Source organism: Theropithecus gelada, chromosome 2, assembly GCF_003255815.1.
Source record: "Theropithecus gelada isolate Dixy chromosome 2, Tgel_1.0, whole genome shotgun sequence".
Lineage (NCBI taxonomy): Eukaryota > Metazoa > Chordata > Mammalia > Primates > Cercopithecidae > Theropithecus > Theropithecus gelada.
Window position 1 is genome coordinate 156,123,688 of NC_037669.1, and position 13,585 is coordinate 156,137,272.

Genomic DNA, 13,585 nt, shown 5'->3' on the forward strand with positions numbered 1-13,585 from the left:
AGGGAAGGAGGAATGTCTAGTAGGCACTAGGACCATGGACAAGGGGCTGTCCAGCAGAAGCTGTATTACAGAGAGATATAGTTACTGTGCCGAGGCAGACAGCAGGGAAGAAATGCCAGCTTTTCTTTCCTCTGTCCTCCCAAATACTGGCAATGCTTCCCATTGCCCAGATCCAACCAGAAGCTAGTCAGCAAGAGAGCCCCACAGACGCAGTCTGTAGGGTCAGCAAGGCCAAGAATGGATTGAGAGAGTGAGGATGGAGAGCAGATAGAGAACTGGTAATAAAACCTAATGTTTTATTACAATGTAGTTCAAATATTGAAGATTTGAGATTTCACAAAACATAGGAATATTTAATGTTGGATATTATCAGGTAAAATGGTCTTAATTAAATGCCAAAAACTATTAAGAATCTTCGTTCTCATCAGTATTTTTTTGAGGGGAACAAAACCATGTAGCAGATGAGTCTAAGGATAATCAAAGCCATGATGCAAATTAGACAAGCCCAAGGGCCCTGAACATAAAATAAAATCAGAACCAAACTTTGTATTTTAAACATGGAAAATTGTTACTATAATTTAAAATCTATGTACTATGGTGTTATTAGGCAGGGTAGCGGTTATTGTTGGGTGGCAGTGACTGAGATGGAGCATGATGGGCTTTGCACGTGCTGGTAATACTATTTTTGGATCTGTGTGCTAGTTATATGGATATGCCCACATTGTGAAAAGTCATTGACTAAGTACACTTGTAATTTGGGTGTTTTGTGTGAGTATATTTCAGCAAAAATCTTTTTAAAAAATCATGGTGCGGTGAGGCGCCATGACTCACGCCTGTAATCCCAGCAGTTTGGGAGGCCAAGGCGGGCGGATCACTGGAGGTCAGGAGTTCGAGGCCAGACTGGTCAACATGGTGAAATCCCGTCTATACTAAAAACACAAAAATTAGCCAGGTGTAGTGGCAGGTGCCGTAATCCCAGCTACTTGGGAGACTGAGGCAGGAGAATCCCTTGAACCCGGGAGGTGGAGGTTGCAGTGAGCCGAGATCGCACCATTGCACTCTAGCCTGGGCGACAAGAGCGAGACTCTGTCTCCAAAAAAACAAAAAACAAAACAAAACCAAAAAAACATGGCAGCCATGAATACAACTTTAAAAAAACCTCAACTATTTCCACGTATTTTATGCCCTTCTTTAGTATACATACTAAGAACTAACAAGGATTTACTGTAACAATGATGCATATTCAACAGGCAGGAAAAGCTTATCTTAGCTTCAAAGAATTTGTGATCTGCTTGGAAAAACCAAATATGTAGATACGAAAACAAGAATATTAACAAGCAATATCTCAGGCTATGAAGAATGCCATAGTAGAAACAGGTGCAATACTGATATGTAACTGATTCCCATGGGAAGGCCTAGATAGAAACACTCCCCAAGCGGGCTCTTTCTGTTGCACATCTCTTTCTCTCTAAAACCTTAACAAAGGTCAACTAGGCCAAATGACTGTGGACCCTGCATTTAAGCCTACAATACACACAGTGTCATAAAAGCCATGAAGATTTTGAGGTCACTTCTCTTCTCTGCCCTGAAGTATTGAGTAGGGAGCCCACTCCTACCTGAAAGGGAAGAAGACAATACAAGGAAGGAGAATTGAAGGCAGAGATAGGGGAGCATAAAGGAACACGGCAGCAGGAGATTTCTGCAGAGTAGAAGACCTCTTAGTGTCAGTAAAAAGAAAGAAGTCTGTGGGTGACAGGAGCAAAGAGACCCTGCTGTCTGGCAACACCCTAGGGAGGCAGCTAAAACCTCAAAAGAAAACAGCTGTGTGTGCATCTAGTCAGACGGGCCATAGGTATCTTCACCAAAGGGTTCTGGGGCTTGACACATGGCACAGAAGCAGCAAAGATCTCTGGATCTGAAGGGAATCTTCTAGCCAAAGATGGCTGATGTCTCAGCAGTAACTCCCAACCCTAACGCTTTGGTACCGTGTAATACCTCAGAACTGTGGCACAGCTCCAGGCTGAGAAACCTCAGGAAGGTCTGCAGTTAAAAATATCCGCCAACCTGGTAAATGAGGGCTAATGTGAGAAATTCAAATCCAGAAACTTATACTTCTGATAGATCTGAGGTTTATTCAGGCCTGAGACTTATCCTTATTTTACATGTATAATATATGGATATACAACACACAGAGTTTAAAATTTCATACACAGAAAAGGAAAAATGAGAAGTACAGTGCCATTGTTTTATCTGGTTCCATCAGTGAAAGCTGCTCCCTGTGAGTGAGTTTTCTAGATAAATACATATAGAGTCTATGCTACTAAAATAAACTACTAATACCAGCTGAAATCTGGTAATGGGATTGGGACTACTGCCATTATCCTAAATTACTCCCAGACTAGAGTACATTTAGAGCTTTTGTGTCTTTTTTTTTTTTTTTTCTCTCTTAGTGTTTCTTACTCTCCTCACTACCTTTGTAGTCTGGTGGCAAATGTCTTCGCAGCTCTCTGTGCACTTGATTCTAGTTATCCTCTCTCCCTTCTCCTATTCTAATTTTCTGTTTCAAACACATCTTGGGTTGAAGAATCAGGAAACCAAGCATTTAAAAACTGTACTTAAATAAAGAGCCAGAGGCAGTGAGTGAAGACCCCAGCGTTCGTGAGAGTTATTCCAGTTACATCATGACCTTTTCTTTCTATCAGGTTCTTAGCTATGTTCTACACTAACAGAGAAGTTATCTTCTTGCATTCTATCATTTCAGAAGGCGCCTCAGTGATTGCTGTGGGTGGGCAAAGGGGTGGCTGAGTAGCCCCTCTCCTCTGCTTCAGTGGGAGTAGCCCTGAAGGAGTAGCTCTTCTACTACTATGGGTTCTGTTTTAGATGTCATTTAACGAGAGGATCTTACTGCTAAAACAAGTTTGAAAACCACTCTTTTAGAAATCTGATCTCTAGATTTGTGTAGCTCAATTGACATGTTATAGTTGCAAATTTTAAACAAAATTGCTGAAACTCCAAAATTAGAACCCATTTTCAAAAGGAAATGAAAATTACCTGAAGTAGAGGGATGAAATCCTCCTGTTCTAGAGAGCTGCAGTTGGGCTTTGCTAGAAGACAGATGAATTTAGAGGCATCATCATGATGGTTATTCAGCAACCTATAAAAGAAACAACTGCTTAGGAAGATTAGCTCCTCTGAACAAACGATGATAACATCAATAGTTAATTTCAGTTTCATCTGAAGGCCACTTAGATCAATAATCAAGTAAGGAATTTATATAATCAAAGGATGTTTTAGAATGATGAGCTGTCTATGACATAAGGCTGGATGAGTACTGAAGCCTATCAGACCCTCTTCCCTTCCAGTGGTCTAGCATGAAGTAATAAGGCCTTGACCTTGATGGTACAATGGAAACAGAAAGGAAGGAACAGCTGTCTAAAACATTTTCAGGAAACATTCCTCAGGACTCCAGTTACCTCATCTAGTATTCCAAGCATCCAATGGTTCAAGCTAGAAACTTGGGAGTCGTCATGAACTTCTCCCTTCCTTTTACCTCCACACCTATCAACTACCATGCTGTTTCATTTATACCAAATTTGCCCCTTTCTGTCTCCCACTGCCAATATCCATTCTTAGGCTCTTGTTTGTTGCTTGATATTTCTGAATAACACATTTGATCACGTCACTGTCCAAGTTAAAATTCTTCTGTCAAGTAGGCTAAAGTCCCAGCTTTTTTTTTTTTTTTTTTTTTGAGACGGAGTTTTTGCCCGTCACCCAGGCTGGAGTGCAGTGGCACAATCTCAGCTCACTGCAGCCTCCGCCTCCTGGGTTCAACCAATTCTCCTGCCTCAGCCTCCAGAGTAGCTGGGACTATAGGTGCATGCCATCACGCCTGGCTAGTTTTTGTATTTTTAGTAGAGATGGGGGTTTCACCATGTTGGCCAGGATGTTCTTGATCTCCTGACCTCGTGATCTGCCCACCTCGGCCTCCCAAAGTGCTGGGATTATAGGTGTGAGCCACAGCACCTGGCCTAAAGTCCCAGCTTCTTGACCTGACATAGAAGGGCCTCCAGAATCTGATCCTACCTGCTCATGTCCCCTTCTCTTAACCATTCCTGCACTTGTGGTTGCACAAATGTTCCATGCCTTCTCACACCAGGTATTTGTAAATGCTACCGTCCTACCACAATACCCTTTTCCCTTACTTCACTTTCCAGGAAACATCACTGGCCTCCTGTGTCCTTTCATGTCCTTATTATTTCTGTCATGGCTGTTCCACAGTAGCATAACCTTATTGGAATAACTCTTTTTTTTCCCCAACTTTTATTATAGGTTCAGGGGTACATGTAAGGGTTTGTTATGAAGGTATACTGAGTGATGTAGAGGTTTGGAGTATGAATGAATCCATCTCTGAGGTAGTGAGCACATACCAATAGGTAGTTTTTCAGCCCTTGCTCCCTCCATCACTACCCTTTCTTGTATTCCCCAGTGTCTACTGTTCTCATTTTTTTTTTTTTTTTTAAATTTGAGACAGAGTCTCGCTCTGTTGCCTAGGTTGGAGTGCAGTGGCACGATCTTGGCTCACTGCAAGCTCTGCCCTCTGGGTTCATGCCACTCTCCTGCCTCAGCCTCCCCAGTAGCTGGGACTACAGGCGCCCGCCACCACGCTCAGCTAATTTTTTTTTTTTTTTTTGTTATTTTTAGTAGAGATGGGGTTTCACTGTGTTAGCCAGGATGGTCTCGATCTCCTGACTTCGTGATCTGCCTGCCTCAGTTTCCCAAAGTGCTGGGACTACAGGCGTGAGCCACGCGCCTGGCCTGTTCTCATCTTTATGTCCAGTGTACTTGATGTTTAGCTCCCACTTATAAGTGAGAACATGTGGTATTTGGTTTTCTGTTTCTGTGAATTTGCTTAGGATAATGGTCTCCAGCTGCATCCGTGTTACTTACAAAGAACATGATTTCATTCTTTTTTGTGGCTGCTTAGTAGTCCATGGTGTACCTGTATCACAATTTCTTTATCCAGTCTACCACTGATGGGCATGGCATGTATGTTGATTTCATGTCTTTGCAATTGTGAACAGTGCTTCCATGAACATATGGGTGCATAAGTCTTTTTGGTAGAATGACTTATTTTTCTTTGGGTATATACCCAGTAATGGAACTATTGGATTGAAAGGTAAACTCTCAGTTCTTTGAGAAATCTCCACACTGCTCCATGGAGTTCAGCCATGTCCACCTCTTTAGCGAGACTGGGGAAATTTCTGTGGACTATATCCTCGTATGTTTTCCAAGTTGCGTACTCTTGCTCCTTCTCTCTCAGGAATGCCAATGAGTTATAGGTTTAGTCTCTTTACATAATCCCATATTTCTGAGAGTTTTCATTTTTTAAAATTCTTTTTTATTTTTGTCTGCCTGCATTGATTCAAAGGAGTGGTCTTTGAGTTCTGAGACTCTTACCTCAGATTGATCTGCTCCTTTATTAATGCTTCTAGTTGTATTATGGAATTCCCGTAGTAAATTTTTCCATTCTAGAAGTTCAATTTGGTTCTTTCTTAAAATGGCTGTGTCATCTTTCAACTCTCGGATCATTTTACTGTTTTCCCTGGGTTGAGTTTCAACTTTCTCCTGTATTTCACTGAGCTTTCTTACCATTCAGATTCTGAATTCTGTCACTTCAGCTGCTTTAATTTGGTTAACAACCATTGCTGGGGAGTTAGTGAGATCATTTGGAGGTAATAACACACTCTGGTTTTTAGAATTGCCAGAGTTCTTGTGCTGGTTCTTTCTCATCTGTGAGGGCAGGTGTTCCTTTATCTTTTGACGTTGCTATCCTTTGGATGGAGTTTTTTTTTTTTACTTTATTTCCTTTGAGGGTTTGACTGTGGTGTAAGCTGAGTACAGCCAATTGGCTTTATTTCTGGATGCTTTCAGAGGGCCAAGGCTCTGTATGGGATCTTTTCGGTTTTTTTTTTTTTAGACGGAGTTTCGCTCTTGTTGCCTAGGCTGGAGTGCAATGGTGTGACCTTGGCTCACTGCAACTTCCGCCTCCCAGGCTCAAACGATTTTCCCACCTCAGCCTCTGGAGTAGCTGGGATTATAGGTGCCTGTCACTATTCCCGGCTAATTTTTAGTATTTTTAGTAGAGATGGGGTTCACCATGTTGGCCAGGCTGGTCTTGAACTTTGACCTCAGGTGATCCACCCGCCTTGGCCTCCCAATGTGCTGGGATTACAATTTTCTCTTTCTTGAGACAGAATCTGGCTCTGTCACCAAGGCTGGAGTACAATGGCGTGAACACAGCTCACTGCAGCCTCAACCTTCTGGGTTCAAGCGATCTTCCTGCCTCAGCCTCCCAAGCAGCTGGGACCAGAGGTGCATACCATCATGCCTGGCTATTTTTTTTGTAGAGACAGAGTCTCACTATGTTGCCTAGGCTGGTCTTGAACTCCTAGGCTCATGCAATCTTACTGCCTTGGCCTCCCAAAGTGCTGGGATTATAGGTATGAGTCACTGTGCTTGGCCTGTATGGGATCTTTATTTGTGGTCAGAATTCTGTACTGGGTTTTCTCAGGCAATTCATGCTAGAATTTTTTGGTGGTGTAATTCAAGCTGTAACCCAGGAGATAGCGTTTAATAGTAAGGGCTGCCAGGTAGACTGCAGGTTAGGGGTATGTCTGTGGGTGGTCTGTTCATGCAGTAGGTCAAGGGCGAGGGATCCCTGGGTAAGACGATGCTGCCTTGGCTGTGCAGCTGGTGTAGTGCCCACAGCCTAGGTTTTTTTGGCCAGCAGACAGCAGTGAGAACTGCCCAGCTTGCGTTTCCTTGACAGGGTCTCCTGGTTACTGCCTAGAATTTGGCCCAGCCAGCTAGTTTGTCACAAGACTTCTGCACCCAGATCACTGGGCTATTAGGTGTTCCAGACTGTCAGGTTCCCTTGGAGAGAGGCTGCGGCCCAATACCTGTGCCAGCCCATCAACCCATGCCTCACTCTTCCCAGTGCTCTGAGAGTGAGGGTTCTTCCTTCACTTGAGTTCCAACCACAAGTTTCAGCTTGGCACTTCTGGACTGTGCTCTAACCCTGGGGGCCTGGGACCAGGCCGGTAGCTTTGTTCTCTGGCTCCTTGAGGTGGAGCGCCAGCTGTGCTGGGTGAGCCAAAGTGCTCCCAGGCCACCGGCAAAAGCGCTCCATTGGGGGCCACTGGCAAAAGCGCTCTCGCAGGGCAGTGGAGGCTGTGCTGTGTGCCCACTCCTATGGGTGCAGTCAGACAGGGGCCCTGGGAGGGGCTGCTGGACATGGGAGTGAACGGATCAGATGTGCCCTGGTCCTGTGGGAAAGACAGCCCTGCTCTCCAGGTCTGGCAGTCAACAAAGGTTAGAGCCTTAGAGGAATATGGAGAGCCTTGGGGGAATAGATGCCTACGGTTGTGTTTTGTTGCAGGTATTCCCATGCAAAACCCTGTGGGCTCTGTACAGCCTTGAGCTCTGTCTCTGCCAGCTCTCCAATCTGTTTTCCCTGCCAACTCAAATGTCAATGGTGGCCGTGGGATCTCTTGCAGCTAGGATCCCAGAGGTCCACAGTAAGGGTGGCCTGCTCTGCAGTTACTTCTTTTACGCCTTCCTTAGGAGTCATTCAGAGCCCATGCAGTGTTCTCAGTTTCCTCCCTCTTCAGCCCCAGTGACTGCATCATCTCTCCACTGACTGTCAGTGCTTTCTATTAAAAAATCTGTTCCAAGTATGCTGGTTTACTCGATATTTTGGTTTCTCTTGGTAGGAAAGGGAAGCTCTTCCTGGCTGTGTCTTCTTGGCCATCTTCACATCTTTGTCTTTTTTTTTCTTTTTTTGGAGACAGGGTATCATTCTGTTGTCAAGGCTGCGGTACAGTCTCATGATCATAGCTCACTGCAGCCTCAAAGTCCTGGGCTCAAGCAACCCTCCCACCTTAGCCTCCTAAGTAGCTAGGATTACAGGTGCAAGCCAGCAAACATGGCTTGGTGTAACTCTTTCACTAGACTGTAAGCTCTCTACAGGGTATAAAACTGTGTCTTACTTTCTTTGTATCCCAGCCACCCTCAAGGCCAGAACACAATACCTGGCATATAGTTAGCATTCAACAAGTGATTAAGGAAGAAAAATAAGAAAATGTTTTTGATCGAACAGATGTATACTTCATTTGTGCTTATTAGAGCTACAGTATGATTTTTATACTTATTCTCCTTACCATTCCTCAACATGCTTAAGGCTCCTGAAGTTAAAAAAATACGTGTTTCAGAAAAAGATTCCCGCAATAGATGCTAATAGGAACCACCTCTCAGGATGAGAAAATGGGTGGGATGATCACAGTAGAAAAACAGTGAGGTCTTTCAAAAGAACTACTTTTATATATAAAACAGAATAGTAAGATACAGAAATAGCAGAGACATGACAGATGAGAGCTACTCTGAGAGGACAAAGTAAAATCAGAAATGGTCTTGTGCTATGAAATAGAAAAGGTGAATTATAATTTTCTATCAATGTTACTGGCTGGTCAACTCTATGGCAGGAGAAAAGATAAAAGTCATGAAAGCTAAAGAATGAAGGTAAGCATAGCTATTCTAAACTAGTATCTTTCAGAACTTTTAGCACAAAATATTATTTTGTTAATGGACAAATGACACATTTAGATGAAAAGATAAAAGAAAGAAAAGCATAATAAAACTGAAGCAACATTATTGATTCCATTTGAGATGAGTTCTGCCCAAAAGCTGATACTCTAGGACCTCAAAAAGAAACGCTATGGAGCAGTGTCTTTCTCCTAAAAATGTCCTGATGAAAAATGTATGTCAGAGTATAGACGTGAAATGGGCAGTGGCACAGGGAAAGGAAGTGGGATAGAACCCTTTGGAGGAGAGATACTGAGGCCTCCACCCCATGAGCAGTCTGACATGAGGGAAATTATTTCCCTATATTCTTATGGTTTCTATATTTGACTTTTTTTTAAAAGATTATGGAGAGCTACTGGAGCAAGTCAGCATATATATGTATTCTCCAAAATGTTTTAATTCTGTATCATTACCTGTTAGCAATTTTTTTGTATTTAAAAGTTTTAATATACTATACTTGAGCCCACATTGCTTTATACAAAGGGTGCAATTTGTAGGAAAAAAAAATTTCAAAACTAAACACGTCTTCTCCAAGGTCAGTGTGGTAACCCACACCACCACGCTTAGCTGCTTAGTCTCCCAAAATAGCCATACTCGGGGCTCCCTTAAAGCACCCTGGCTTTTAAAAGACGTTTTAAGAACTCAAAGAGGAGTCTCCACTAGAGGGCACTCAAATCATTTTAATATCTGACTGTAAAATAACAGTTTAATTTAGAGACACACTTAACTATTCATAGAATTTTTCTGATGAAAAAAAAGATAGGGATAGTTGCTCGCGCTATATAACTTCATAAGCAATTTTCCTGCAGTTAACCAAAATGGAAACTTGTACTTCATGTCTTTCCCCTGCTTTTTGCGTTTTGCAGAAATGTCTTCCTTACAGATAAAATTTAAACAATTAATCTGAATAAAAGAATACAGCTGTTGTGGTGGCGGCTGCTGATCTATTCACCAACATATACTCTTTTTAAAATTTTTTAAAAGTTTTTAAGTTCCAAGGTACATGTGCAGGATGTGCACATCTGTTACATAAACATGTGTCATGGTGGTGTGCTGCACCTATCAATCCATCAGCTAGGTATTAAGCCCAGTATGCACTCGCTATTTTTCCTAATGCTCTCCCTTCCCTCACCCCACCTCCTGACAGGCCCCAGTGTGTGCTGTTCCCCTCCCTGTGTCCGTGTGTTCTCATTGTTCAGTTCTCATTTATGAGAACATGTTCCATCAACATACTCTTTAGTTCTAATGTAATGTATGAGGAACTTGGTGAACTTGACCTGCTGCTAGATTTTTAAAAGTAAGAATACATTTATTTATCACCTACTATATTCTCAAGCATTACCCTATTAAGGGCTTTTAGCTGAAATGAAGAAATCAGAAAGAATCTGTCTGTTCAATCTGCTGTTATTGTAGGTTGACGTTAAATAATAATAACAATAGGTGAGTAGCATTTCCCAATAGTTTACCAGGAAGGATATTTAGCTCAGAAAAGGCAAGAAGAACACGCATAACAAGGGTGCTAATCAGTTAAAAGAGGCAGAAGGGGCAAGCTGTGATACTTAGCTAAGATGTATAAATATACCAAGAAATAACTCCTAAAGAAGGGAGAAAAAAGAGATAAAGAAGAAAGATATTGGGTTTGAATTCAAGAAAATTTGTCAGAATGTTAGAATCCAGGAAAAGCTTGATAAATATACTAGTCCTTTGTTTACTTAACTGGGGCTTTCAAAAAGTAATGATTAAAATCTATTAGAATTCAGTATTTCTAATAAATCAACTAGATATAATTCCAAATTGGATCATATGGGAATGAAAATGTATTTCTCATGTGACACATCTGATTTGCCCCCCTTAAAGGGGAGTTCTTATTTGCTTCTATTTCACTGCTGCCGGATTCAAATCCCGAGACCCAAATTTAACAAGTAAAATTGGCTGGGTGTGGGGTTCACACCTGTTATCACAGCACTTTGGGCAGCTGAGCTCGGAGGATTGCTCAAGGCCAGGAGTTTCTGACCAGTCTGGGCAACAGAGTGAGATCCAGTTGCTATAAAAAATTAGCCAGGTGTGGCGGTACATGCCTGTAGTCCTAGCTACTTAGGAGGCTGAGGTAGGACGATCACTTGAGCCCAGGAGTTTGAGGCTGCAGTGAGCTATGACTGGGTCTCTGCACACTAGCCTGGGCAAAAGAGTGACACTCTGTCTCAAAAAAACAAAAATAAAAAACAAACAAGAAAACCCAAGTAAAACTTATCAAATAGTTTTTAAAGAAAGATTTCTGCAGATCTGCTTTACTGTTTTTTAAAGAGGTTAGATAAAGGCTTGTGGCAAATAACTTGTGTGTGGGTAACAATGGTTATAAATCATTGAATTTTCTTTGTTGATATAAAGGGTAAAGGGAAAATGAATAAATAAGTAAAGTAGGTGACCTTTAGAAAGCATGTCATGACGGTCACACAATTCTTTGCCTAGCCGTAGAGTGACTGCTCACATACTTACTTTCTCCACATGGCAATGAATGACTGTGATGTCACAAATCCTGTCTTCTCTCCCCCTGCAGCCCTGAACATGGGGGCTTTCCAATAGAGAGGACAGCCACAGACCTGCAAATATAAAACACATACAGGGTAAGCCAAGAGGGAATGAAGAGATGACATGGCCAAAGAAAAGGTCTTTGTGGCTTTTACCCTTCATGCCACAGTGGCTGGAAGAGCCCTCAGGAGAACAAAACGGGAGCATAGGCAAATACATCAACTAGGGTAGATTCAGAGAGAGGCCGAGGGGAAACAAAATAAGAAGAGAGAACATGTTTAATGAAGAAAATGGAAATCCATTTACGTTTTCTCCAACTTCTTTTAAGGTGATTCCCTCCTCCAACCTGACAGCTAAAGCAACCAGCATCCCTTCCCACCATTTTTTTTTTTTTCTGTTTTGAGACGGAGTCATGCCTCTGTTGCCCAGGCTGGAATGCAGTAACACAATCTCAGCTCACTGCAACCTCCGCCTCCTAGGTTTAAGCAATTCTCCTGCCTCAGCCTCCTGAGTAGCTGGGATTACAAGTGCCCACCACCACACCTGGCAAATTTTTGTATTTTTAGTAGAGATGGAATTTCACCATGTTGGCCAGGCTGGTCTTGAACTTCTGATCTCAAATGATCCACCTGCCTCAGCCTCCCAAAGTGCTGGGATTACAGGCGTGAGCCACCACACTTGGCTTACCACTCTTAGAAATTTACTACCTTCTAGAAAGAAAAAGAAATGACTGAATGTCATAGTTGTATATATGTCCTTCGTTCATTCCAAACACAGCCACCTTTATTACTTGGTCACTTGGTGTTAATATTCCACTACCTATCTCCTTCTCTCTCCTTTGCCTATTATGTTATTAAGTCCTAGGTTCAAGAAGAACCAGAAAATCCTAGACTGCTCAAGAAAACAGCTATCATATCTATTTAAATGGTTCTAATTCAGGTAAAAGATGAAAGGTAAAATGCTATCATTTATTTATCTATTAGAGGCTACCACAAATGATTATAAAGCCTTAGGAAAGAATGGGAATGAAATAAAACAATTTTAGTACCCTAAAAGGTATTGATTTTTCTCCATAAAAAAGCTCTTCTTTTCAATTAAAAAAACTGAAGGAGAAAAAATTCTCTAGGAAAAAGGGAGGTAAATTTAGTAAGAACTCTCTTTCTTATGAGAGTAAAATGACAATTTCTTTTTAATTGAAAGGAAGAGGTCCCCAACCCCCAGGCCATGGACACATGGACAGGTACCAGTCCGTGACCTGTTAGGAACTGGGCCAGACAGCAGGAGGTGAAGGGCGGGTGAATGAGCAGTACCACCTGAGCTCCACCTCCTGTCAGACCAGTGGCAGCATCAGATTCTTATAGGAGAGTGAACCCTATTGTGAACTGTGCATGCAAGGGATCTAGGTTGTGCACTCTAAGACATGCCTGATGATCTGAGGCAGAACAATTTCATCCTGATGCTATCCCCCACTCTACCCACATCCATGGAGAAACAGTCTTCCACAAAGCTAGTCCCTGGTGCCAAAAAGGTTGGGGACCACTCCTATAAGCAACAATACAATCCTTACTACTAGCAAAGATAGTCTCCAAATCATCTCAATTTCTACATACACAGAAAACATATTCCCAAATGTGGAACTCTTCAACAAGTCACATTTTGTTATGAGATATATATATCATTATTCACATTAGACCCAGGATCTGTTGCACCCTCATCATTATACAGAGGAAAAGCCTCTCCTCTGGAGGAAGACTAGATGTGCATCCACATTAGGCTTAGGTGAAGCCACTCCTGGTGTGAGGCCTCAGTGCACAGGGGACCCCCATAGGAGCCTGAGGAGTACCTAGTCTGACATTAGTTACCCTGAAAGAACACCCAGGCTGCTGGGTTCATGGAGATATGGAAGGCAAGATTCAAGACAAGGGAGGTAAGGACAGGGCAGAAATAAGAGGTTGCTGCTGCCGGGGCCACTAAAGCATGTCTGCAAACAGAGTAGAATTTAAGATTTTTTAAGTCCAGAGGTTGAATACCTCATACCTCCACTGGGGTCAAGAATGAGGGAAAGGTGTTGCTTAGCAACCATGTGATTTTGTTTATTGTATAAATAATGATTGCCAAGGTACAAAGCTCACAATTAATATACTTTGGCTGTATAAGCTGTTGAATCCATTTTCCCCAATCCCAGACTCTCCTTTCATGCAGAATGGTGGTTTGCCAAGAAAATGCTCTTAGACAGTCTTAGTGATAGGCTAGTGGCAACCACTGGGAAAGAATCGTCTGTATCATGGAGGCAGGGTGAACGAGCCACAAACAGAAGGTGTGTGGAGACGCTGGAACCGGCTTACCAAAGTGCTTCAAACTCCCACCATTAGAGTCACTCATGAATTTTTCAGAATTGGAGGGATCAGGAATCTTC

General features: G+C 42.3%; 1 protein-coding gene across 3 annotated transcripts in view; it reads right to left on the bottom strand.

Annotated features, from left to right (window-relative positions):
* PPP2R3A (protein phosphatase 2 regulatory subunit B''alpha) overlaps positions 1-13,585 on the bottom strand; it is a 186,986-nt gene that overhangs the window by 99,749 nt on the left and 73,652 nt on the right. For all 3 annotated transcript variants that reach the window (XM_025376513.1, XM_025376516.1, XM_025376514.1), the window contains 2 exons: positions 11,137-11,240; positions 3,052-3,154 (listed from right to left, as the gene is read on the bottom strand). In XM_025376513.1, coding sequence (XP_025232298.1) covers positions 3,052-3,154; positions 11,137-11,240 — 207 coding nt within the window. The remainder of the gene's footprint in view (positions 1-3,051; positions 3,155-11,136; positions 11,241-13,585) is intronic.